At 44.5% G+C, this 26,161-nt stretch overlaps 1 protein-coding gene across 2 annotated transcripts in view; it reads right to left on the bottom strand.

The window, feature by feature from the left end:
- Window positions 1-490: 490 nt before the first annotated feature.
- Window positions 491-26,161, bottom strand: part of adgra2 (adhesion G protein-coupled receptor A2) — a 41,167-nt gene continuing 15,496 nt past the window's right edge. The window contains exons 2-19 of one of the 2 annotated variants that reach the window (XM_061768513.1): window positions 23,138-23,209; window positions 10,570-10,641; window positions 7,614-7,685; window positions 7,452-7,523; window positions 6,981-7,144; window positions 6,700-6,910; window positions 6,445-6,609; window positions 6,168-6,366; window positions 5,933-6,082; window positions 4,913-5,074; window positions 4,596-4,796; window positions 4,329-4,518; window positions 3,968-4,176; window positions 3,771-3,898; window positions 3,501-3,624; window positions 3,292-3,440; window positions 2,606-2,695; window positions 491-2,471 (exon numbers count right to left, since the gene is read on the bottom strand). In XM_061768513.1, the coding sequence (XP_061624497.1) occupies window positions 1,052-2,471; window positions 2,606-2,695; window positions 3,292-3,440; window positions 3,501-3,624; window positions 3,771-3,898; window positions 3,968-4,176; window positions 4,329-4,518; window positions 4,596-4,796; window positions 4,913-5,074; window positions 5,933-6,082; window positions 6,168-6,366; window positions 6,445-6,609; window positions 6,700-6,910; window positions 6,981-7,144; window positions 7,452-7,523; window positions 7,614-7,685; window positions 10,570-10,641; window positions 23,138-23,209 (3,850 nt within the window). In that variant the 3' untranslated portion in view covers window positions 491-1,051. Of the gene's footprint in view, window positions 2,472-2,605; window positions 2,696-3,291; window positions 3,441-3,500; window positions 3,625-3,770; window positions 3,899-3,967; window positions 4,177-4,328; window positions 4,519-4,595; window positions 4,797-4,912; window positions 5,075-5,932; window positions 6,083-6,167; window positions 6,367-6,444; window positions 6,610-6,699; window positions 6,914-6,980; window positions 7,145-7,451; window positions 7,524-7,613; window positions 7,686-10,569; window positions 10,642-23,137; window positions 23,210-26,161 lie in introns of both variants that reach the window. The other variant, XM_061768512.1, reaches the window with a different exon arrangement.

A 26,161-nucleotide genomic window follows, 5' to 3' on the forward strand; every position in this document is an offset into this window, starting at 1 on the left:
TTGTGGGGACAACATTTCAGTTCTCCTCACAAAAGGCCGTGGGTGGAGAATATCCTGCTTCTCGGAATTACAAATTAAATCAACAAAGCACCGATTAAACTATGTTTCTGTAAAAGTACCTGTCTGTGTAACTTTCACGAAACACGCTGATTATTTTCAGTAATTTCTCTTGCAGGATCAGCGTCTGCTGATGTCAGAATGAAAGCTGGTTACTAAATGTGTGTGCATACTAGGATGTTGTAACATTTGGTGTATTGTTCTCTGGATTTCACAAAGACTTCCTTTGAACAATGACAAAACATGGTTACAATAAGATCCATAGCGGAAGGCCAAGTTCCTGTTCATACAACTTCCTTAATAGCTGAATAAAATGCAAACGTTAAAAAAAAAAAATACTGGTTTACAGTGGTCTCCTAACGTTTGATTGCCAAATGCTACAGGAATGGATTATACTTGACAGACATGCACAAACGCACACGTATGCTGTATGTTAATCATATGTACATCCTCCACAATTGGATTTTATTACAAGGAGTTCTGATGGGAATCCATAATGCTAAAAAATTATTTCCACACTGTATTCAGAAATCTCACATTCTTCTTTTTGACAATGGATTATGTACAGCAACGCACACGCACACACACACACACGCACACACACTGCACATGCAAAAAAGTAATTGAAGAAAACATGACCATGAAAGGAATTGCATAAAGCTGTGTACTATGAAATCGAACAGTCTCCTGAAATGCATAGACAAATCAAAACTAAAATAATAAATCTCTTATTAAACTTAAATCCTCATACACCTCATATATGCACAATCCTGCACTATTATCAGTTGAATAAAATACAAATATCCTTTTTTTCCCCTACTTGTCTAAATTTTTACCGTTTTACATCAACTGCTTTGCCACTGAAACAAAAGTAGCAGTTTGGGGTCCTGGATCTGTCTTAAATTATATGGAAATAATCAAGAGCCATTCAAAACATAGTGTTCTCATGAAAAAAGCTGTCAGGGTAACACTGAAGTTCATGTACAAGTACAGATTACACAGTGGTTTCGCTCTTCCACAAACTGCTCTTCACTCCCACAGAACTTTGGGAGTGATCGGTGCCGCTCAAGTCGCGGTCCAGCTCTAGAACCGAGTTCTTCAGGGCGCCATTTGGCGCTGCGGCCCCCGGCACGGTCGTGGTGATGCTGTTCAAAGGGTAAGAACAGCGCTTAGCTTCCCGCTCTGCAGCAGCCGCGAGTTTCAGATTGTCTCTGCTGATGCATCGTCTGTGCGCGCCGTTCATGGCCACCCTGCTGGCCACAGACGGGAGGAGAGGGTAGGGTTTGCGACTGCCGCTGCTCCCCCCGTCGCTGCCCTCCGAAGGGCTGGTGGCCACTGACTGACCGACACGCTTTCCGTTTGACAGCGGGCCCGCGTGGCTCTCGGGGAGGCTGTGATGAATGCTCCCGTTCTCACTGGTGGCTTGTTTATGGCCCACGTGTGATGAGCTGAGGTGCTCCGAGCTCGTGGGACCCAAAGCTCCGAGGCTGCCCCCGCCTCCTGCTGTCCTTAAAGCTTTGAGACGGTAGTGACCTCTGCCATCGCCCCGATGGTGATACTGGCTACCGCCTTGTTTAGTCCTGCTATTTACTTTCCTTCTCTGAGGATGCACTGGAACTGAAGAGTTAATGCTGGGAAAAATATTATTTGATGGCTTGGTGACATTGTCAGTGCTGGTGCCAGTGTTGATACTGGCAGCAGCCCGTGAGGTGTTGCTCGGAGTGTCTTGCGCCACCTGCAGCAGGTTGGTGAGCTTGCAGGGCCCGGGTCCGACACTGCTGATGCCGCTCGGCGTGGATGACGAGCGAGTCGACGGAGAGTTGTGCGAGTCACCGGGCTGATGGCAGTTGATGAAAAGTTGGGACCCCTGCTCCGAGGTTTGCGCTCTGCTTCTTGTCGTGCAGGTGTGCGCGTAGGTAGACGCGTCCCGGGTGCCGCTGTGACCCGGGCAGCACGGCAGCCACGAGGCCTGCACATCTGCTCGTCGGAAGAAGTGGTGCACCACCAGGAACACCCCCAGGGCTATAGCCGCCATTCCATAAAGAGAACTAAACAACAAGCTGGCGTGCCCAGTCAGGAACACTGCCATGGCCCCACAACACCACAGCACCACAAACAGGAAGTGGGTGACCACCAAAATTAAAAACTGTGTCTTTAGCGAGTACTGGTCCTCTGACGCCACATTGGCATTTAAAGGACCCACAACTGAGTCTGTAGACAGAAGGCTGATGCTTCCTGCCAGCGCAGGCTGGCTCTCAGTCACAGGAGAAGACGGTGCGGTTCCTGTGCATTCTTTGGTTGTACGCTGCCTCAGGCAGAACACAGTGCACAGGAAGTAGATCCAGGTCACCAACACCACTAAGCCCGCTGGGACAAAGAAAGCCCCCAGACTGGGGCGCCACACCAGCCAGCAGCTGCAAGAGGCAGTAAAGAATCCGTGAAGGGTCAATGCAGAACAAGGACATCATTGTGAATTATTCACTTTGCCGCGAAACGTAATAACAAAGTCAAAGGGGTCGGCTCAACGACGAAGAAGTCCAGTACTCACTAAGGGCTGTTGTCTCCGTAGTTACTGACATTGACAGCTGCAGTGATCCCGCAAATGATGAGAGGAACTCCACCAGCAATCAAATAGAACCTTGAATGAGAGTTAAAACACATCTGTTTGACCTTTGGCTGTGACATTTTTAACGTATGCAAGTCTGTGTCATATCTGTCCCCGGCTGTAATATGAATAGAGCTGTGTGATCCTTTATTTTCCGAGCGGACTGAGGTCAGTAAGGCAGCAATTTTATTGCGGAATGGTGCAATATATCTGAGTGGGCAACAAAGAGGCTTCGGAGGAGCAGCGCCGTGTATGATCTTTCCTGTGGGATCACAGGGGCAAGACGAGGCCAGGGAGAGGACAAACACAAGGGATTATTTGGGAAGACAGTGCACCCCCTGAATCTCCATCCAGATTTACAGCGACCCCCTCTGCCCTGTTATGCTGCATTCATACATTCTTCTCGCCTACGTCTGGTCTTATTGCTTTATGTGTCTTTACAGAAAGCCTTCAAGGTTTCCTAAAAAACAGAGGGACTTTGGTTGTTGGGCACAGTGATGCCTTTAATGCTGCACAGTGTGGGTGGTCGGGCACGAGAACATCTGCATCTGTCTAAAACATAAACCGTATTGACAGCTAACAACAACCTTATGGAACAAGAGGAGGTGACGGTGAGTTCTTGCTCTGACCTGAGCATCGGTCGCTGAGTAGGCGGAACAGAAGAATCCCCTTCTGCTGGCGGCGGCATTCTCCACATAGCTTCTTTGTAGATGACCCTGGCACTCACGCCGATCCACAGCAGGGTTGACAGCGAGGAGTAGTGCAGGGCGATGCCCACCTGTTGTATGACACATTACTAGTAAGAACATTAGAGAATTGAATCGTAAAAAAAACTTACTGCTTGACAAACAACTGGGTAGCTGGTCAGGCTTATGCCTCCTGCGTAGATGGCTGTTGTCATGGCGATGTGGAAGCACGTATTCAGTAATGTATGCCAGCTTTTTCTTGAAATGTGAATGGAACTGTTGCGGGAAATAGAAAACGTATACATTTGCAATTGTTCATTTGTATCTAACGCAACAGCATTTTATTTCATTTAATAGCACCAGAAAGTGTGTCGTAAAATTGAAGGTACCGCATGTACTGTGTATGCCACGACATGAAGTACCTGTGGTGTAGTATGTGGGTGATGATGATGGTGAAGAGGCAAAGGAGGAGCAGTGCAGTACAGGCATACACCACAGGGTGGAGCACCCGCGCGGAGATTTGGGAAGAGTTGGGGAAGTCTGGCACCTCCTAGATCACAAATGTAAAGTCAAATGACGGTCTCGTTAGCATGTGCAGGGTCAGTGTGTATCGTCCTGCCTGCAGCACAGCATAGTTGCTAAGCAGAGAGCAGCGCATCGTGGAGGTGCTGCTGTCACTGTGGACGAGCTGGCATCCCTCCGGGCTCCAGCCTCCATGTTTGTTCAGCGTCTTCGGACTCCACTGGGCCGCCACGGCATCACTACCAGGTGACAAGTGGCGGAGTGAGACCCAGACAGGCTCTGAGTGGTTCCACATAGTGCAGCCATCTGTGTCACAGAGGAGGGAAACCAATGGATTTATCCATGTGGAACACTGATGGAATTTTTCTGTGTGTCAAGAGAAATGCACTGGGATGGGTAACCCGTCGAGTTTAACTAGTTGAAAGACAATAATTCATTCAATGTTCATTCTTCCTCACCAAGGCCCACATAGATGACTGGAGTGTTGACACTGCGCCTTCGGGAGTGTCCCGCACTGTTGCTTGAATTCCCAGTCAGAGGGAAAAAGCTTCCAGTTCGGAAGGCCACAAACTGCAGCTTGCAGTCTGCAGGCGCATCAGAAGGAAACAAAGTAGCAGGGAGAGTCACAGAGGCCACGGCTACTGAACTCTGGAGTAAGAAAACAAAACAAGCATTAAATTCACAAGCATTGGAATAAATACACACAGATGATGCTTAAAGCTCACCTTGAGCGGAAAATCGTTCAGAGATGTGTTATGGGAGCCTGTGCTGCAGCGAAAACGAAGTTGTTGTTCACGTGTGAACTCTGGCATTTCCATTCCCAGAGTGGCTGTCGAGACATCACGGCGCTCATACGCGGTGCAGGTTATGCCAGTGAAGTGGGCTGGTCGAATCAAGTGGGCTTCCATAACAATGTTCCTTGACACCTGTACAAATCAAAAAAACGGAACTAGAGACTCATGTCTGAAATGGGTTCTAGTCTGTTAAACAAAGTTAGAATGAGATTTTAAAAAAATAATAAAGTTCAGATAAGAGTTCCTACCATGGAGAAGTCCTGAGCGTGGCTGTGCAGCTGAGGCCAGGCCAGAGACTCCAAGGAGCCCACTATGGAGCTGCAGGCTCTCTTCTCTCTCTGGGCCACAGCAAGGATTTGGTCATCCACCTGCATCAGGTTACTGCCCATCTCTACCAACACCTCTGACAACTGGAGCAAATACAGATATGGAGACACATGACTCGCATTCACAGTCACTGTGCTGCGACACATTAGTGCGCTGCGAGAGCGCATCAGGTGTGCCAATTATCCAATTTCACTTACGTGGTCAGAAAATTATGACCCATTTACTGAATTCGTCTTTGTTCATCTATCTGCGAGACAGGCAGTATAATGAAATGCCCTTCCACGAGATTGGTGGAATGGTTTGGGTCGGAAATACATTCAAGAAATGTTAATGGAATGTAAACCCCAGTCAGGCTCTGAGATCTGCAGACTCAGGTCAGATAGTGGAGCACAGAGCCCAAAGCAAACGTGGTGAAGCAGCATTACGCTATTATGCTAAACACAAATTGAATAAGTTGCCAACAGAAGTCAAATGCTTTTATGCTGTCTTTTATTTTTCTGTAATATTTTTGTGTGTGTTTACATAGCTCTTTGTTTCTAAATGCTTTTAACCATGTAAAGCGCATTGAGTTACCCTGTGTATGAGATGAACTATATAAATAAATTTGCCTTGCCTTGCCTAGATGACAGAAGACACAATTAACCTGATGCCATTTACACAACAGAATAGCTTTGTTCAAATAAAACAGGCTCAGATTTCACACTAAGTAGATTTGTGGGTAAATTGAGATGAGACCTTTTGCCAAATTGAATGTAAAATATGAGCTAAAGTAATCTAGCAACTGTATGCCCTCTTCTGACTTTGCAGTTCAGTTATATTCTGCTATAAACTAAATGAGAATCAGATTTAAAAAAAAAAAAAGTCAAATTAGATGTGACGGTGTTAGTCATAACAACCGTCATCTTTGCAAAAGCTCTGTGCGTGTAATGACGATTTCCAACCTCTTGCAGCTGTCTGACATATTCCATAAACTTCTCCATCATCTGCGCAACATAGAGCACGTCCACCGAGTCGGTGAAGCCCGCAGCCTCCAGGGTGTATGTGCGCACTTGGTGGGCCAAAGTGACAGCATTTGATGTATTGATGGGCCTCTGCAATACAAGTGTTTGGAAAACAAATTGGAGTTTGATATTTAACACGCAGGACACATTGAGCACACACGGCAGCCTCACTGACCAGGATGAAGGTATGCAGGACACGGGTGATGCCATTCGTGTAGTGACAGTTGGTGTAGTTGCCCTCCTGCCACTTTCCAAAGCGGTCACACAGGCGAGAGGCCTTTTTCTGCTCCACGTCCCCCTCTACAGACAGGGAGGGGTAACGCAGCTGCAGGCAGTACTGGTGGGAGGTGATGCCTGCCAGAGTTCTTGGCCACCTGGAGTTTGCACCCGGAGAAGAATGTGAACAACGCACATTTAAACATTCAGCATTAGTAGATGCAACTGTGAGTTACCTGAACTCCCCTCGGTTGTTAACAACTTTATCCTCTGGGCAGAAGGAGGCGCTGTTCTCTAGCACCACTATTTCAACAGAGCGAGATGTGTTTCCTCTCCCGGTTGTAACCACACACTCCCACTCTCCACTGGCCTCCACATGTACGTTGAATAGAATAAGTTCACTGGGTATTAAAGATACACACATATGACAGATTTCAGTGCACATTGTCATGGAAAACGTGGTCTGAAAGCACCTGTTGCAGTTTCTTCACCTGGTAATGAAGGTGCAATCATGCACGGCATTGCTCTCCAACTGGACACCCTTCTCAGGGTCAGAGGTCACTAGCTGACCATTGTGATGCCAGTGCAAAGCGCTGACTTTGTCCACCAGAGCGGCAGTACAGTGGAACGGCAGCCGATCCCCTTTGAAGACCACCTGACGCTGGGAAGGCAGCAGCGTCAGGGTGTGCAGGTCCAAAGGGCCTTCTGGCACGATGGAGAAGACAACGTCTGAGACTGGCCCACATCACACCGAAAGTGAGCAAATCCTCACCACAGCTCAACTGGCTTTCCCGAAGTCCTCGTAGGGGTTTCCCCCGCAGGCTTCTTGGATAGGCACACAGGGTTTCATCCCCCAGTCGAGCTGAGCTGCTGCGAAAGAAGCCTGGGATCCAGTGCAGCCCACAGTCACATGACAGATATTCTGAGTTGAAGTTCCTGGTGACAGAACTCACGGTCATGGGACACGACTTCATACTCATGGCACATTCCCAAAAACATGCATGTTAGGTTCATTTAAGACTTCAGTCTGGGTTGAAAATGGATAATTTCATATAATGGTACGTTGTGATGTCTTTGCCGAAGACACTCTTTGATTCTTTGGAATTTTGGCTTGGGGCCAGCATCTATTTGCGTTGACACAGTTCCTTCGAGAATTGCAATTCATGATCAATGTGTGTCTACAATAAGGCAACAATTAATAACGTGATGCTTGGATATTGTGAGGATGATGAAAAAGACTCACACAAGCTTAAGGGATGGTAGCTCCTGAAACACGTCCGGATCCAAGGTTGATATGATGTTTCCAGATAAGTTTCTAACCAAGCACAAATTGGATAAACAAGAGATGTCGGTAGTTTTCCCAAGACTCAGAATATGCAAGTCCATCATTTTAGCTTCCTCTTACAATTTAGTGAGATTAGTCAACCCTTGGAACATGTCTGAAGTCAGGCAGCCAATGCGGTTGTTGGAAAGGTCGCTGGAAGAGGGAAAAGACCAAAAAATGCATTTGGTTACTTTTGATGCATTAGATGTGTCTCCATAAGTGATGATATCATAGCTCCTTCACGTTATGTTTCTGTGACATCAGATGGAACTACATTGCATGAAAAGGATGGCCTTCTTTTGAACTTTGCCTCGATCATCCGCATATTACTTCCCATCGTTTTGGACCACTAGACCGCCTGTAAACTTACATCTAAATAAGAAGGTCTGAAGGCTTCACCTCACTTATCTCGACTCCGTGGCTCCATGGAACACCAGTAAATGTTTATCGCCAAAAGCAGGGCCCCTGGCCTGAGTGTGATGTATCGCCACAGCCAGAGAGATGTGCTCTGGTCCTTGTCTGACGCTACCCAGCAGAGCACTGTCCAAAGCATGTTTATCTCCCCCTGTTTGTTTTGAGAAGCCCCAGACCTTGCAGGGAAAACACAAGCAGGGGGGGGACGAGGGAAGGCGAGTCACGCGGTGCAGCACAGATGACAGCAGCTCCAGCCAGCACCTCCACTGACCAGTGAACCGCCATCTTGTCCTGTATGGGACCTTTCTTGCGCAGCTTGAAGATAAGTTGGTTTGGGCTACATGACCAATCAGCTGAACTTTGTGCCAGGGTGTCATGCTGATGAAGAAACAATCCATTAAATTGATCTATTTGCAGTTTGAGCGTCAGGGATAGCAAGGCCTTGCTTGCCTGCTGGCCTAAACACTATCAGAAGCACTGTCCTATATTTTAATATTTATTTCATGAAGTTGTATTGATTTATTTCCAGCAGTCTATACTCCTTATTTCATAGCATTTCTTTGGCTGTACTGCTCCTAGCATGTGTACATGGATATTAGATTTTTAGGTTTTTCAGCCTCTATGTGCTGCTATGTCACTCTGATCTGCCAAGGGCCTTCAGAATCAGTAGTGCTAGTAAACTGTATGAGAACTGGGACTGTTTCTTTAACTAATTGAATTTCAAATTCGCTTCAGCAGCTATCTGGCTCCCAATATGTCAGCATTTTTCTGCATCATGTAATGGTTTTGTCACATGTTACGAGGTGGATTAAGTTGGCTGAGTCCGGGTACCAAATGCGCAGCTTTCCTCTCCGTTTGAGTCATGCTGGAACCATACCCCCCAACCCCAAGATGCAAAAAGTGTGTTCTCGTCTGTCTATTCCTAATGACATAAATAAAACAAATACAGTGCTCGGCGGTGGAAGAAGTGTAGTTTCTCTTCAGGCCCTTTGACTCATGATGGAAATTAAACGTAAAATAATATGGTAGAGTCCTTTCATCTTACGTCATCTTCCATGAACCAGAAGCGGTATACAGATAGAGACACAAACAAAAATGCAGCAAAAACAGACAAGTGTTGTTTTTATCATTTGTTGGTTTTGGTTATTGAATTTACATTCTGCTGTTCTCTTTCCTTCTTTTTTGAGTATGAGTATGGCGTATTGAGTAGGGAACCATTTTCCTGCCCCCAAACGGTACTTTCAAAAGGTTCACATAGTTTATATGAACCCTCAAAATGCCCACAATTGAGAATCCAAATGAGAATAAGTCCATGGCAAGACAGAATGTGTATAATTGGTCAAAGGTCAACCCTTCTGCCACTCTCCCTAGGAGTGGCCATCCGCCAAAAGCACAGTACAAAATGCACAATGACATTAAGAAAAATTCTAGACTGTAGACTAAAGAATTACTGAAATTTATGGCACATGAAAATATCTCTGTATGAGCTCATGGTATGGGACTGCTTTTCTACCTGCAGGGCCTGATGCGCATTTCTATCATGAACAGAAAATCACATTTCCAAGCTTATCTAGAATTGAATTTAAGACCATTTAGACGCAAATTAACATTGGCAAGGGACACGGAAAAACATGGCCTGACTAAACAAAAACTAAATTGATTCAAACCAAAATCAACAAAAAAGAAAGATCATGCCACATGGGTTCTCTCGCCTCACCACAATGGTTTGATCCTTGTCTCCACCAATTTACTGACTTACTGTTCCCGGTGACAGATATTTGTATTGTATGTGCTGACTCTAAGCTGTTTCCTCTTTTTTTCTTTATCCCTCTCTACTGCTGCTAATTTGCAGTTGCTGTACTCTCCACTTAAACACATCTTACTACATTTTGTTCAGATTCACATTTCTGTCAGGTTAAGTACAATATTTCATTGCTTGGTTGAAGTTATTTCTGCCAAAAGAGGCTTAACCAGTTATTAAATCCACAGGTTCACATACCTTTCCCATCCTGCACTGACGTTTACATTGTGTTCATTAAAAACGTGGAAGCATACTGTGATTGTTTGTGCACGATTAGCTGAAGAAAACCGTGTTTGTCTTTTGTGATTTCGATGAAGATCAGATCACATCGTACGATCAACTTCTGCAGAAATCCAGGCAATTCCAAAGGGTTCACATACTTTTTCTCGCAACTGTATATTAAAGAGGTATATTTTCTACACTGTTTATGCTGATGAGGGTCCCAGATATAATTCATACATACATAGGGTGCATACATCTTACACGAACCAAGAAGCGGCCTGAGAACATAACACACAGAAACAACTTCTGTTTGTCTTGTCTAAGACAGTCACACAGTAATTTACAGTTATTCAAATTCAAATCGGTTCAAATGTAATGTTTGCATTCTTCTGCGAAAACTAGAAACCCTTCTAGTTTTCTTTGCATGGCCCACTTGAAGATGGAACACCTACATGATGACCCTAACATCTGCCATGAACTGCCAGACCAAACCTGTGCTATTTAAAAAAAGATTGATCACTCTAAAGTCTCCGAGTTGCAAAATTCCTATTATTGCATTTGCTGATGTGAACAGGAATAAGGCGAATCACATCCACTTACAGTTTCCGGAGCTCAGACAGGCCTTGGAAGGCTCCAGGCATGATGGTGCTGATTAAGTTGTGCTTGAGATCCCTGTGGAGAGAGAACATATCAAATGATATAATACATGCGGGGGCAATGTTGACACATCTTCATGGAGACCCTTCACAGGAATGCTTTCTGAAATAAAACAAGGGAAAAGCGATGGCGTGATTCTCGTGGCCTAACGTGGCTCCTCCAGCAGGACACAGCAGGATACTGCACAGCGATAGGAAATCTTATCCAGCAGCCACCTGGGCTTGAAGTGAGAAACTTGCCCCAAAAATGACCAAATAAGTCGTTTCTCTTTTATAGTGTAGTATATATTGTATAGAATATAATATAATAGTTCAGCCCATGATCTGCTCAGAGTGACACATAAATATTAATTCTTTCAGCTGTCTTTGAAGATCTAATTTCATCCTACCCACTGCACTTTTCTCCACCCGCTTCCCATTCCACTTCCACACCCATGTGGTAAAGCATTTAGCAAAATTCCCACCCCTCCAATCAACTTTGTCCCGTGTTTGATTTCACGTCCAAGTTTTTTTTTTTGGTTTTGTTTGTTTTTTTAATACTACTATGGGAATAGTGAGGTCCAAGCAGGTTAGGAGACTGATAAGTAATTTTGCGGGACATGGTCAATGCAAGTTGGAATGTCTTAGTTCCTTCAGCATGAAAAATGTCCATTTTCATCACAGTTTAATGAAACGGATTTCTGCGCACGAGCATTCACACCAGCCTATACCGGATGTGGCTTTGATCTATTCCATTTCTATAAAGCATAGGTGTCAAACCCAAGGCCCGGGGGCCAGATGTGGCCCGCCACATCCTTTTATGTGGCCCGCGAAAGCAAATCATGCTCGTCAACTTCTGTGACTTTTGCTCAAATCTATACCCAAATTCCAAATTGTCATAATAATAAACAGTAATGTTGAGATATTGCATTTTTCTGTTACCAAACCCTTCTTCTACAGTAACTTAAACAATACTTGAACAAACTATTATCCTTGTCTTCTCATTTCAAAACCAGTTATCCCTCAATTTGTCGTGTAATGGTAATAATGTTTTGGTGATTAAACATTTATATGGTTTCACTGTTCTAACAGCCCTCTGAGGGAAATCAGAACTACAACGCGGCCCGAGACAAAAAAAGAGTTTGACACCCCTGCTATAAAGGATGCTACTGCAGTAGGCGCCTCATCAGGGGATTCTCTGTCACAAAATCTGTCTTTCCTCACTATTCTCAGCAGTGCTGCCTTACGTCATGCATCACCTCAGAGCTATTTTGATCAAACTGGGAGAGGTTTTTGAAATCAGATTTCACAAAAAAAGGTGTGGTGCATCTGGAATTGGGACTTTGCTAGATTATAGATACTAGCAATGGATACAGTATATGCTGCAAATATGCCATAATGATATGCAATGGATATAAAAAGTCTACACTGTTGAATTTATAAGCAAAATTATGACACAATTCCCTAATATGAACAATTTATGATGTGCCACAACTAACATTTTTCTCCAAACAAGTCTCTTTACAACCTACTCACAAACTGGAGCTCCAGTGAGGTTGATATTTAGGTGATGACTATCGGCGTGCCCTCTTGAGTAGACCTTGACAAGAACTTCACATCTGAGTGGTCTTGACGCTTGATGTCTGACAACAGCTGTCACCAAGTAAGGATAATATCAGACCAAAAACACTCCAAAGCTTCGTGCATGCTGAGCAAGAAAATGAAAAAGGACTGCGGTGGCAGCTACAACCCCAATTCCAATAAAGTTGGGACGTTGTGTTAAACATAAATAAAAACAGAATACAATGATTTGCAAATCATGTTCGACCTATATTTACTTGAATAAAGACAAAGACAAGATATTTAATGTTCAAACTGATAAACTTGTTTTTAGCAAATAATCAACTTAGAATTGGTCATGTTTATCACTGTGTTACATCACCTTTTCTTTTAACAACATTCAATAAACGTTTGGGACACTAATTGTTGAAGCTTTGTAGGTGGAATTCTTTCCCATTCTTGCTTGATGTACAGCTTCAGCTGTTCAACAGTCCGGGGTCTCCGTTGTCGTATTTTACACTTCATAACGCGGCACATATTTTCAATGGGAGACAGGTCTGGACTGCAGGCCTGCACTCTTTTACTAACAAGCCTACTTTGCGTCCATAACAGTCCGGATGGTTCTTTTCCTCTTTGGCGCGGAGGACACGACGTCCACAATTTCCAAAAACAATTTGAAATGTGGACTCGTCGGACCACAGAACACTTTCCACTTTGCATCAGTCCATCTTAGAGGTGCTCGGGCCCAGAGAAGCCGGCGGCGTTTCTGGGTGTTGTTGATAAATGGCTTTTGCTTTGCATAGTAGAGTTTCAAGTTGCACTTACGGATGTAGCGCCGAACTGTATTTACTGACATTGGTTTTCTGAAGTGTTCCTAAGCCCATGTGGTGATATCCTTTACACATCAATGACTGTTTTTGATCCAATGCCGCCTGAGGGATCCAAGGTCACGGGCATTCAATGTTGGTTTTCGCCCTTGCCGCTTCCATGCAGTGAATTCTCCAGATTCTCTGAACCTTTTGATGATATTATGGACCGTAGATGATGAAATCCCTCAATTGCTTGCAATTGTACGTTGAGGAACATTGTCCTTAAACTGTTCGACTATCTTCTCACGCACTTGTTCACAAAGAGGTAAACCTCGCCCCATCTTTGCTTGCAAATGACAATTCAGGGAAGCTCCTTTTATACCCAATCATGGCACCCACCTGTTCCCAATTAGCCTGTTCACCTGTGGGATGTTCCAAACAGGTGTTTGATGAGCATTCCTCAACTTTTTTGCCACCTGTCCCAGCTTTTTTGGAGCGTGTTGCAGCCATAAAATTCTAAGTTAATGATTATTTGCTAAAAACAATCAAGTTTAGCAGTTTGAACATTAAATATCTTGTCTTTGTAGTGTATTCAATTAAATATAGGTTGAACATGATTTGCAAATCATTGTATTCTAATTTTATTTATGTTTAACACAACGTCCCAACTTCTTTGGAATTGGGGTTGTATATGTTGCTACATTTGCTTCCTAATGTTCTGACAAGCTCTTTTCTGCTCAACCAATAGGGCCTCTTATCTGATGCGGCACCGTAGAGCTACGAACAAGGGAGTGGTAATGCAAATTAACTCTCGAATCCCCGTGGGGAAAAAAAAGAATTCTGAATCAGATTTTTCACATTCAAACCTAATTGAATCAAAGAATAACATACTTCTTTATTCTAACAAGAGCTGCAATGCTGCCACTTCTGAGAAAACCATAAAGTATTCATTTATTTTTATTTTTTTTTAAATAGCTCTCTGCTGAAGGAAGCTGGCATTAGCCTAGCTCCAATTAGCTGCACAGATAACATGGAAGCGCCAAAACGGAAGCAGAAAACGAGCTATTGCTGGAGGGGGCGACCGCGGGAGATGGGATGGGAGAAAGTTGATCCAACACAGCGTGCCGTGAAGCTAGAGCGGCTATGCAGTCAGCCGGCTACGTAGCAGCGGGCTAGCTGGAAATGTGGGAGCTTGGTCCAGTCCGCAAGAATCTATACCACATACGAGCACAAAACATACCCAGGATTCTACCTGTGGCTCAGGTACGGCGAGGGATCCTGGTTAAAGTAAGCAGTGTTAAACTAAAAAGAAAAAAACATTCATACCGAGACACGGCAGCTAAAACGTCAGTCAGTCATTCAAAACGTGCCAGTGTTCTTTCCAACCAGTACAAAAGGTTTTTAAAGTTTTTAAATAATTCAATTGGATGTTTCATTTGTTGGACTATTATTTTGGAACAGTACAAGCAGTAACAATTTAATTGTGACTCGCTAGTCATTCAATATTGCCAATAGGAATAGCGAATGAGGTTTCAGGGGACGAGTCCGAGGACTACTGTACTGTGTGAAGACTGAATTTCTCCTGGGGCTGCCCCACTGCTGTTGCGAGGAGTCAGACAGGGCTGGAGAAGAGCAACGATAATAAACAAAATATTATTGAGCCTTTCCAATCCGGTTTTAAAACATTGCACAGCACCGAATCAGCATTAAGAGTTTTTAACTACTGACTCTGTTCTCTGTGTTGTCCTAGTACTTTTAAGTCTGACTGCAGCTTTTGATACAGTGGACCATGACATCCTGATTGCTCGTTTGTAGCACTGGGTGGGCATCAGTGGCACAGCACTTGAATGGTTCAGGTCCTACCTGTCTCAGCGAACCTTTTGTGTTAGCCTTGCTGACTCTGTGTCCTCCACTACTCCTCTTTCACATGGGGTGCCACAGGGTTCTGTGCTTGGCCCTCTCTTATTTCCCCTCTATTTACTCCCACTCGGCTCAATTCTCAGGAAACATGGCATTTTTTTTCCATTGCTATGCAGATGACAGATCTATGCCCACCTTAAAAAGTCAGACTCCTACTGTGCTAAGCCATTGCTGGAGTGCTTACATGATATTAAGGCCTGGATCCACGCCTTTGTGACCACTCGGCTGGATTACTGCAATGCACTTTATATGTAAATTAGTGAGTCTTCCATTGCTCATCTGCAACTGGTTCAAAATGCTGCAGCTCGTCTTTTAACTGGCACAAGAAAGTATAAGCATATATCATCTATTTTAGCTTCACGCCACTGGCTGCCTGTTCGTTTTAAAGTTCTTTTATTTGCTTTTAAAGCCTTGAATGGCCTTGCCCCGTCGTACCTCTCTGAGCTGCTGCACCCCTACATTCCCAGCCCCGCTCTCAGGTCAGCTGACCAGCTGCTCCTGACTGAGCCCCGATCCAGGCTTAAACTTAGAGGTGAACGAGCATTTGCTGTTGCAGCTCCGACAAGCCTCATCACTGTCTCATTTTAAAGCCTTGCTTAAAACCCATCTTTTTACCCTGGCTTTTAACACCAGTTAGCGTCTGATGTGATGTACGTGTGTTGTGTGGGCAGTGCATTTTTATTTTATGTGGATTTTACCTACTTCATTTTATGTAATTTTGATCTCATTCTATTTTATTTTGTTGTTTTTATCCCTATTTTGTATGTTTGCTGTGTTTTTATTGCATTGTACAGCACTTTGGGAACCTTGTTTTGGTTTAAATTGTGCTATATATAATAAAATGGATTTGTTCATGGAGGGCAGCGATAGACTATTAATCAAGACGTGTCGAACAGCCCAGACATAAAGTTCCATTATAAGAAGCACAACGCCGGGGACGTGGGGGCTCAATTGACATTGTTTAGGGCCCGGCCCCGGAGGGAACTGGAAAAATGACTGAGGCCGGGGAATGGCCGCTCATTATCGCTAGACTAGAATCAGGAATTTCCTGTTCCTGTAATTTTCTTATGGAAAGCCATCACAATCCTGAGGCAAATTTATTTACTGCAATTCTATTTATCTCCTGTGCTACAGTTCTATTTGCATTCATTTACAAAAGGAAATACATCTGTGGGTTAGAAGTATGTTTTGAAAATACGAAAGCAAGCGTTTACTAGTTCCTTGTTTCCTGACAAGGGTCAGAGGAACCATTTTTGTTCCGCGTGTCATTTCCTGTCTGGTTGCCGTCTTAGCGGAGGCCCTCACTCGTTTATTTTTACAGTTTCCTTTTTCTCCTTTTTTTCACAAGCTCGCTTTCCCCTCCAGGGAGGGGCAGGTGGTTTGGGGGATTGAGCACTGAGCAAAATTGTCCGTGTACAGTTCAGACCCCGCCTCCTTACTCCTTAACACACTCACAATGGGGTCTCTGTACCGCACCCCCTAAACGCACTCCTGTCTTTCCCCCAAAACAGGAAACCAGGATCTGCAGAGCTCTTGTTTTTCTACTAATTTCCTGCTTTGCTGCCCATTGCCCTGATTATTTTCTTTATTTGCTCTGTTCCCCTAAGATTGGATACCCAATCAACCTTTGTCTGTTTTCATCTGGAGACTGATTGCTTTGTGAAAAGTAAAACATAAGCCAGTGAAACAAAGATAAGATGCTGTGAATAATATCTTCTATGTTAGTAACATGCTTTACGTAACTGGAGCCAACATTGAGACAAACGCTCAGGATTTAACCGTCAATGAAGAAGTGCACAGGGGTAACGCTTTTATTTTGTGCAACGTTTCCTGAGTTGCTTATAAGTTTTGTAGTCTGCAGCAACAGGAGTGTGATGCTATCCTGCCAAGAAAAACTTTATAAGCCTCAACATGTTGTTGACTTCATTTTTGGCATTTGGAAGGACCAAAGAAGCAGACGATTACCGCTTTAGCGCTTGTGTTGGCTTCATGGGCTCAGCTAGCAAGCATGGTGTCTGCCATTAATGATGTTTAGTCGGTGATAAAACATTTAATGCGCCGGGAACACTTTCTGAACAGGAACAATGGCTTTGGACTGTAAATGAGCAATGAAGAAGGAACCTCATTTCTCTTCAACAATATGTTGACTTAATATTCAGTGGAACCTCTAGCGCAGTGGTTCTCAACTGTTGTCACCCTGGGACCCGCATTTTCCTAATGTTGCAAAGTAGCGACCCACTTTTATCGAAGTACAATAAAGATATTTTTTGTTGTTGTTCAGAAATAGCCTCTGAAAACACATGTACTGTATTATTACAATTTTAAACGCCGTTTCAAATACTCCCAATAGACATACTCCCAAAAGCATATTGCTAGCCTTGATGCCCTCTAGCCAGGAGCTAAGCGGCACTGTATTTGTTAAAAACTAGTAAACTCGTGACTAAAACACAAGTAGGTAACATTGCCTGTTGCTGACCTGTCGCATTTGGGGGGAGAAAAAAAATCTGATTAAAAATACATATAATTTTTTAAGTAGCTGTCCACGACCCACCCAAAATGGGTCCGCAACCCACCAGTTGAGAATCGTTGCTCTTGAGACCGTTTTGAATTTGACCATGGAACATACGGTATTCTGGAAAATCCACCTAACAAAAGTTAAGAGGTCCAAAAGCAAGTGATGCGCAGACCTAATGATGACCATAGAACCAAAACTGGAACTTACTGCTATTGACGTAACGCTTTTATATAAAAAAAAAAAAAAAAAAAAACGGTACAATATGCCAAGACATCCATCCATCCCTTCATTTTCTTTACCGCTTCTCCTCACACGGGTCGCGGGCCGCTGGAGCCTATCCCAGCTATCTCCGGGCGAGAGGCGGGGTACACCCTGAACCCGTCGCCAGCCAATCCCAGTGCCACGACATCCACAACAACAAATGACAACACGCTGACAACAATAAGCGAAGGTTAGGCCTGGCATGATGGAGGAACATAGAGAAACTGTGAGTAAGGAGAACGTTTCAGCAAAAATACATTTGAGCTCAAAGTCCATAGAGAACCACCTACAAAGAGATTTTTAAGAGCATTTATACCGTCTCAACTTTTACCAGCAAGTGTGTAAAACAGATTTAGTGATATATATACCGCATTCGATTTAGTAATTGGCTTATGAGGTGACTCGCTATGTGTTTCAGTAAAGCCCCAGAGCCATGCCGGAGCAAGGCTTGTAACACAAACACCCAGCTCCTTCAGTTTATCTGCGAGACACATCTGGAGTCTATCAAGTCCAGCAGCACCCCCCTTTCTGTTTCCTCTCTCCGGCACGCTTAACCCTTTCCTCACCCGCTCCACCCCTGCATGATAAGCACGAGCAGGACGGCGCAGGCAAATGTATTGACGTAAACATTCATTTTTCAACGTGTGGCGTCCGCGGTCCTCGCAGAGTAGCGGTCCAGCGCGAACCCAGGCGGGGCTAGACAAAGGGGCTCCTCTCGGAGTTTTTTTAATGTGCTGCCCACCTCTTCTTTGTTCCAACTCATCAGCGTCATTCGCTTAGCCTCTGTGGAAATCTCTCGCTAAGGAAAACAACCTCACATTTATTTAAGACAAATTGCAGGGGCATGCGTTCCCTCTCTCCCTCGCTCTCTCCGGCCACCATACCATCTATAGCCATCATGGCTACCCCTCCCTTGCGTCAGTAAGCCTGTTTAAGTTGGACTACTTCCTAACCACTAAACGCTCAAAAGTCGCCCAACTCGCATTTAGCAAAAGACACAAAGTGTGCTCACTTTTATCAATAATAAACATAATGTGATAATGCTACCTTGAGTATATATAACATGGATGTGGACCAAACCAATCCAACACGCAAGCTAAATGCTGCATGATGCGCTCTCGTCCGTGAGAGTCATTTTGGACTCTCGAGTGGAGGAGTCCACTCGGCATAATGTTGCCAAGGCCCTGAGTCATCAAGCTCATTGCTGCCGTCCGGACCCGTCCGCTGCAGCGTCCTGCTGCTCCCTCATCCATCATCGCGGCTGCCCTCTGCTCTCTCCAGAAGGCCGAACAGACCTGGTAATCAGGGCCCCTTGCGCCTTGGCTGCCTGTCCTGCGTGTCCCATGGTGCACTGGGGGCCCAGTTGGACGAGAGCCAGGCGGCTTTGGCCCGCTTTTGCTCATTATTCTCATTACCTCGCCACAAATCAGCAGAGGACGGGCTGCTGGGATCTGTCCGCAACTCATAAAGGTCCCGGCTTGTTAGCGAGCCAGTCGGCATCGGCTCCCATCGGAAGGTGTTCACAGGGGTGGATGCACTGTACTTGTGGAGGCCCGATAGCCTGTACTGTACCTGCATGTCAACTTTAGATCAACATATTGCACTTTAATACCCTAATTGGGGGGATTCACAACATCTGCCAACATGAAAAGTCCTATTTTGTTTGTTAGTTAGGAGGATTACACAAAAACTAAACGCAATTCCATAGAATAAATGACACGCAATCTCATCTGTCTATTCCTAACATCTTAATCACATTCCATAAACCAGAAAACAGCCTATGAACTGACTAACTCACAGAAGGACAAACAAGACACATCAACGTTTAAGGTTTTTATCATGCTTTGCTCAAGGGAATCTCAACAGCGCTAGGGAAGCAGACGAGCTTCTCCCCAATATATGTTCCCCTTTTTCCATTCAAGTCACAATGGAACCGTTCTCCCTGCCCCAGAATGAAAAAAGGGTTATGTCATCCTCCATCAGCCAGAAAGTGGCTCGCTAACTAACGAGCAGCAAGACAAACAAACACCAATACCAGGCCCCGTGACTTTACGAATGCATTCCTTCGGTTTCCATTTGCGTCTCCATGGATGGAAATTTTCCACCATAATCAAAAATGGCTCTGCCCCATTATGCATCGTTTTCCTTGAACCAAGAAATAACCCGATAACATACAGGGGGACAAACAAACACAAATATGGACTTGTACTATTATTGTCACTTTTTTTGCAGCCCAACTTTGTATCCGTCTATGCGTGCATCTGCGAGTGTGTGTGTGTGCGAGTGACACTACTACATATAGCACACTCTGCTGCCACAGACGTCAGGTATGATTCAACCTCAAAAAGGGAAAAGAAATGAGGTATTCCGAGGTCCAAATGTAGCTGTTGGACGCCGTGGCTATTTAAAAGAGCTACAAAAACACAGTTAGGAGGCAAAAACAAACAAGGCTAAATTGCTCCACTGCACTTGGGTGGTTTGGCGAGTTATGAAGGCAATCGTGGCTTTGAGGAGGTTTGTCTCAATGAAAGGGCTAACTGTGTAGATTTGTGCAACGTCTGGGCGAGGGCGGCTGAACTATTCATTTATTCGTCCCGCTAGCAGCAGCAGATCAGATTGCATTCGCAATGAATACGTCTGGTGTGAGAGTTGTCTTTAGCAGAGCTATTTCCAATGGCCTGACAAGAACCGAGGGTGCCCATACTAGGAAGCTCGGTCAGAGTGCGCACGTCACTCCTGCCAGGGCGGCTGTAGCTCATCTGTAAGTTCGAGTCCGGTCTGCTTCCTGACCGTTGCCGAGGTGTCCTTGAGCAAGGCACTGATCCCCCCCCCCCCCCCCCCCCCCCAGCAACCCCACCCAGCTCAATGGGTCCAGCACTGTTTGCATGCCCCTTCCAGAAGAGAGAAACAACAAAACAAGATTTGAACCAAAAAAATAAACAAATAAAGTTCAATTATGCCTATCCGAAAAGGAGTAGGAAGGAGTAAAGCTCTTCCTTCCTAATCCTATAAAACATCAATATAGGACTACTATTAATATACACACATCCTTATTCCGATATACACTAATCCAATAATACAAATGATTATATCAGTAACAGCAGTCTCTTGGATTTTAATAATCAACTACAACAAACGAAACAAAAGCAACCATAAAAGAACGCCTAGACCTAGATATATAATATACATGCATACATATAATTATAAAAATAAATATTAAAGTGTTTTTTGTCCCGTATAATAATATTGATAATAATGGTGACTACTTATTGCCTTACTGTGTATCTACACTATTAATCACGACGTGTATGCGGGTGTGTGTGTTCGTGTGGATGTGATGGGTGGGTTTTCTTGTATATTTCTTACTATTTTAATTGTCTGTTATTTTGTTGTTGCTTTTTTTTTTTTTTTTTTTCCGTCTCCGTAACTGAATTTCTCCTTGCACGCTTGCATGTGTGTCATCTGGTTCTCTGCGTGTTGTATACAGCGGAGTGTAAGTTGAATTTCCACTTGAGGGATTATAATGGGTAAAATAAATGTTAAAATGTTTTTAAATTGAATTAAGTGTGTGTGTGCGGCCAGTGAGTGTTTATCTTCTTCTAGTTGGGGAAGTGTTGCTGTGTATTTCCCTGATGTGTGTTTATTCAGCCCTAGTGGGCTTGCCCTTTGATTATAGTACTGACCACATAATATGACTAACTGTTCACTACTGCTCCAAATGACAAGCACATGGAAATGACTTACTGGAAGCAATGAGACGCCCCAGAGCAGCCATGGCAGGTTCATTTGGCCAAATAGAAACTGAAGCTGCAGGGAGGAAAATGGATCATGACTCCATCTCTCCACAAATCACTGCGAGGGTGAATTTGAATGTCGCATTTTTCGCATCAGACAGCCATTTTCCAATGCGCTGGAATGCAATGATGAGCGGTGCGGCTCAATTAAAGGCTGAGTGAGCGGACCTCCACTGTTGTGTGTCAGCCAGCCAGCAGAGGAGTGAAATGAGGCCTGCATAATTTACATTATACAGTATGTCTTCTTACAGCGCACACCCACATCTCCCTATGGGAAACCTTCATACGTGTGAGTTCCTTTGTCAACCTCCTCCAGTCCAGGAAAAGCTCCACCCTGTTGTCTCCTGCTAGTTTTACCGCCGCTGCTCACATAAGGGCCAGCCAGTGGCTGAGCTCGGGTTACTTGACCCGGCGACCCTTCGGCCTTCCGGGGAGCCTTGTCCACACGTACAAAAACAAGCACGTCCAGCTCATTTTACATTCAAAATGTTCCCTTGCCATATTCACATTCTCCTCCATCTGTTCTTCTACAGCATCTTTTCAAATGATGCACAAGATAATTACAAGATAATTAGGTGACAACTTGGCCTAGCTGCAGACGGGAGTAAAAACATCAGCAAATTGGTTTTGTTCTCCACTGGCAGGAGCTCCAAAAAGTGTGCGTAAACAAGATGATTGCAACAGCAAATTACCTCTCTTCTTACATTTGTGAGATGTTTGCTAATCGTCATGGGTGGCAGCCCCGAGTGGCATGTGGAACTAATATTCCTTTATCGTGCGTTTGCGAAACTACAGTATCCCGACTGAGAGAGCGTGTTTGTTGTCAGCTGCCGGGATCCTGTGAAGCTTTACTTCCATTTTCAGCCATTTCATCCCAGTGGGGGGGAAAAAACGTGCCAGACGTGCCGAGATGTTACTGGTAAACATTGGGCACCTGACCAATCAAATCCTTTGAAATCATTGCATGCGAAAAGATAACAGTTCTTGTTTTTGATGTACATACACCAAGGTCATATTTCGCCCTTTTTCTTCAGGAAGGAGCTCATTTTGATTTCAAAGGGTACCCACGCTCCTCCGAGGAGAAAGTAAACGAGTGAAAGATGACAATACAGCACAACCACTCAAGTCAAACACACCTGAAGTCTTACAATTGGGAATTTGACCGACATTTTGGGGGGAAACATGAGACCTCAGGGTACCTGATTTTTAGTTTTAAAATAATATGATCAACTTGTAACACTTTTATGACTGGAAAAGCTACGGGGAAAATCGATGCTGTATACTGATGTATGATTATGATAAAAAATACCGTATAATGACCATGATTTGAATAAAGGGATGGGTCAGGAGGCTTATGTTATTTTATCTAAAGGCGGCGAAGGTGACAGCCTCCCATGACGAGGGATTTACCTGACTGACAATGACTGAAGTGTAACTCTGAGAAGTCGCCAGTGGAACGAGCGCATATGGAGCCAGAGCAGAGGATCATCCTCCTTGCTGCACTCCAGCTCGCTGGATGGAGGCACACAAGAGCTGCTCAGTTCTCATCGCATCCTGTCTGATTCGCTCCCCACGGGCCCCCGAAGCGAAAGAGCAGCTCTCGCACATATGGCGAACTGCACACGCAATACACATGCCAGGCTGATTATTGATAAAGATTGATGAGCTACTCACAGCTTCTCCAGGGCATTAAGTCCAAAGAAGGAGCCATTGTTCAGGACTCTGATTTTGTTGTGGCTCAGTATTCTGCGAAGAAGGAGAGAAAGAACATGTGATTAATAATCCTCGCGAGATGCATTGAAATACATTTTATGCTGCGGACATTAGTTTCGGGGAAAGAGACGAAGTCAGGTTTCAACAAGCTGCAAGGACCAGAGCCGACTGAGTGTGCACTTGTTGCTACGGTCACGCGTGTTACTACCCCGGCGAGACGGCAGACTGGACGGTTCCAATTAAAGATCGAAAAGAAGATCAGGGATTACAGGCGGAATGCTAATCTTCATCATCATTTTGCATGCATTTGTACATCAAAAGGAAGTCTGTCCGCATCAAGCGCGTGGAGACACAGCCTGTGTTCAGTAGGCCTTTTTTTGCTTGCTCGCCGGCACACGGGAGTCTTATCACCGCACAGACACGCTGGAAGTGAGGCGGACATAAGTGACAAGGGATCATGGGAAATGGACAGTTCGAGTCAACAAGGCTCTTCGCTCGTCACATTGTGAGGGTGACGTCCAAGTGGCCGGCGGTGTGACTTATGTGACGCTCTTACAGCGCTGAAGGGAGGAAGTGTGGGTCGGCTCCATAAACGGGATGTTTGCTTTGGCTTGACAAGACTTAAGTAGTGAAAAAGACAACATTTTGTGTCACCTTCTTCAATTCACTGTGCCCCGCATCTCACCCCAAGCCACCTACAGGAAATATAAGGATACATGGAACCGTTGGCCCCTCCCCAGAATTACAATAGTCCTCTTGTCGAACATCTTCAAGAACATCAATCCCCATGAACCTAACGAGAAGAAAAACACTTTTTTTTTTTTTTCACTTTTGTTTTTTCCTTTTGAGTCATGATGCAACTGTTCCCGCCGCCTCCCAATCTAAAAATGATGCAGTCCCATTCATGCATTCATAACATCCTCCATTTACAAGGAAGTGGCCTACTAAAGTACAAATTAAAACAAACAAACACAAAAACAGCGCTCCCTTACTATAATGCCTCCCCCCCCCCCCCCCCCCCCACACACACACACACACTTTTGTTAACATTTCAATCTTGGCAGGTCTGCGCTCAACTGAGAACGGACTTTAAAAAAAAAGAATACAGAGGAATGTGTTTTCTCTTTTTGAAGGTTGAGCCACATGTGAAGCTGACTGCTCCGCCTTTGGGATGTATCTTTGGACAACTATTCCGAACCATAATGCTACCTGCTGGATAGCATACGTAGCTGTCGTCCACATTTGTGAATGCAAAAACTGCCACTTGCAACCATGTGCTGAGTGAGACCAACATAAATATATTCCATGCTTTTTTTTTTGTCACTTTTATTAACAGTTCAACCTTGACAGAGTGAAATTCAAGTTTGCGTAGCTGCACATGGGCGTGTTGACAATGTTTGGGGTTTACTGCCCAGTACACTGCCTGGTGGTGTCTCACCGCAGGAGGTCGACACCGGCGCCGTCATTAACACACCTTTCGGCTTTCACAACATTTTCCTCCGTAGCACGTGGCGATTAACGGGGTGTTTGCGACATTAAATGTGCCTTAATGGAGACAGTCGAGCCGTGGGTGCACCTTTAAAAGGGGGCTGGCTCAGAACACTCTGTGAACACCCCCACCTCGCCACCCCGACTTGTTTCCTGCCACATCAATAAAAACACTGCCTTCAGCGCCACGCCTTCCAAGTCAGTTAATGACCTGATTAAATCATCCAGCCTCGGTTTACTGGAACAAACTGGCCAACGTTCACTTCTTCCCTTCCACAAATACCCTTTGAGGAAGAAAAGAAAGGCAACTTGTAAGCAAAATATGTTTTGCCTGTCAACGCCTTCCTGCAATTATCTTCCTTGACTACCACAGAAATGTTGGAGCAGAAAGGACTACTGATAACAGCATGAATCTAGCTTTTATTCAAGGTATAATGGTGCCGGCAATACATTCTGTCGCTTCAAGGCAAGCAGAAGTGAACAACCTTTACGTTTGCCAGCGGCGTTTATAACCTGCACTTCGGAGGGAAAACAAATGAGTGTGAACATGTGTTGCTGTGCATCAGTCCAGACAGTAAACTGTGCGTGCAAGCACATGGACACAGTTCATCGGAACAAGTACAACATTCATGTCCATCCGTGGTTTAGTTTGCTTGTTTCAACTTTGCTTTCATAATTCGATGAATACTGGCAACCAGTCCAAGGTGTACCCTGCCTCTCGCCCAAAGTCAGCTGGGATGGGCTCCGGCTTACTTGCGACCACTGCGGCGTCAGTTGCAAGACGTACATTTAAAAGGCTCGCGCGGAAAGTAGGAGGGTCGCTTTGTAGAATCTTCAGTCATCACGGTGCGCAGCGCAGGTGCAACTGCTGACCACAAGTTGTCCGCAGTCCATCTTGGAGTCCATCAAAATGTCGTCCATCAATAGAAACGCTGACTGAATGATGTTTGAGAGTGGAGAAATGACGCATGTTGTGGCCCGAACGTGAACCTCATGAAGTCTCTCACTTGACTTTGGGCGCAGCATCGTTGCTATAACCGAAAGCAGCCGCGAGATGAAAGCGAGAGACATACGGAACTGACGGAATAATTCAAAACAGACAGAAGAGGAGAAAGTCCCATCTGGTGCAGGAACACGCCATTTAAGTCAATGCAGACGCTTAAAATACAGATTATTCTTCTTTGACTCAGCTTATTGTGAAACGAAAAAAAAAAAAAAACATTAGTCAGACGACTGACCATATGTTTGGCTCTGTATGCACGCGTTACCTTTTGTAGCGCTGCTAGAAAAAAAAAATGCTTCATTAACTGTCAGAAGAGGGTTACGATTGTACAATGTATCATAGCGATTGTCTTTAACTGTTTGCACAGGTATGTGTAGAAAGTTTAAGTCACTTAGAATTTCAACTCTTAGCACTCTAGCTGTAAAAAATAAATACATAAAAAATACACCTTAGACATTTCTTTCAAAAAAAATTTTAAATAAAAAAAAAAAAAA

Source organism: Phyllopteryx taeniolatus, chromosome 3, assembly GCF_024500385.1.
Source record: "Phyllopteryx taeniolatus isolate TA_2022b chromosome 3, UOR_Ptae_1.2, whole genome shotgun sequence".
NCBI lineage: Eukaryota > Metazoa > Chordata > Actinopteri > Syngnathiformes > Syngnathidae > Phyllopteryx > Phyllopteryx taeniolatus.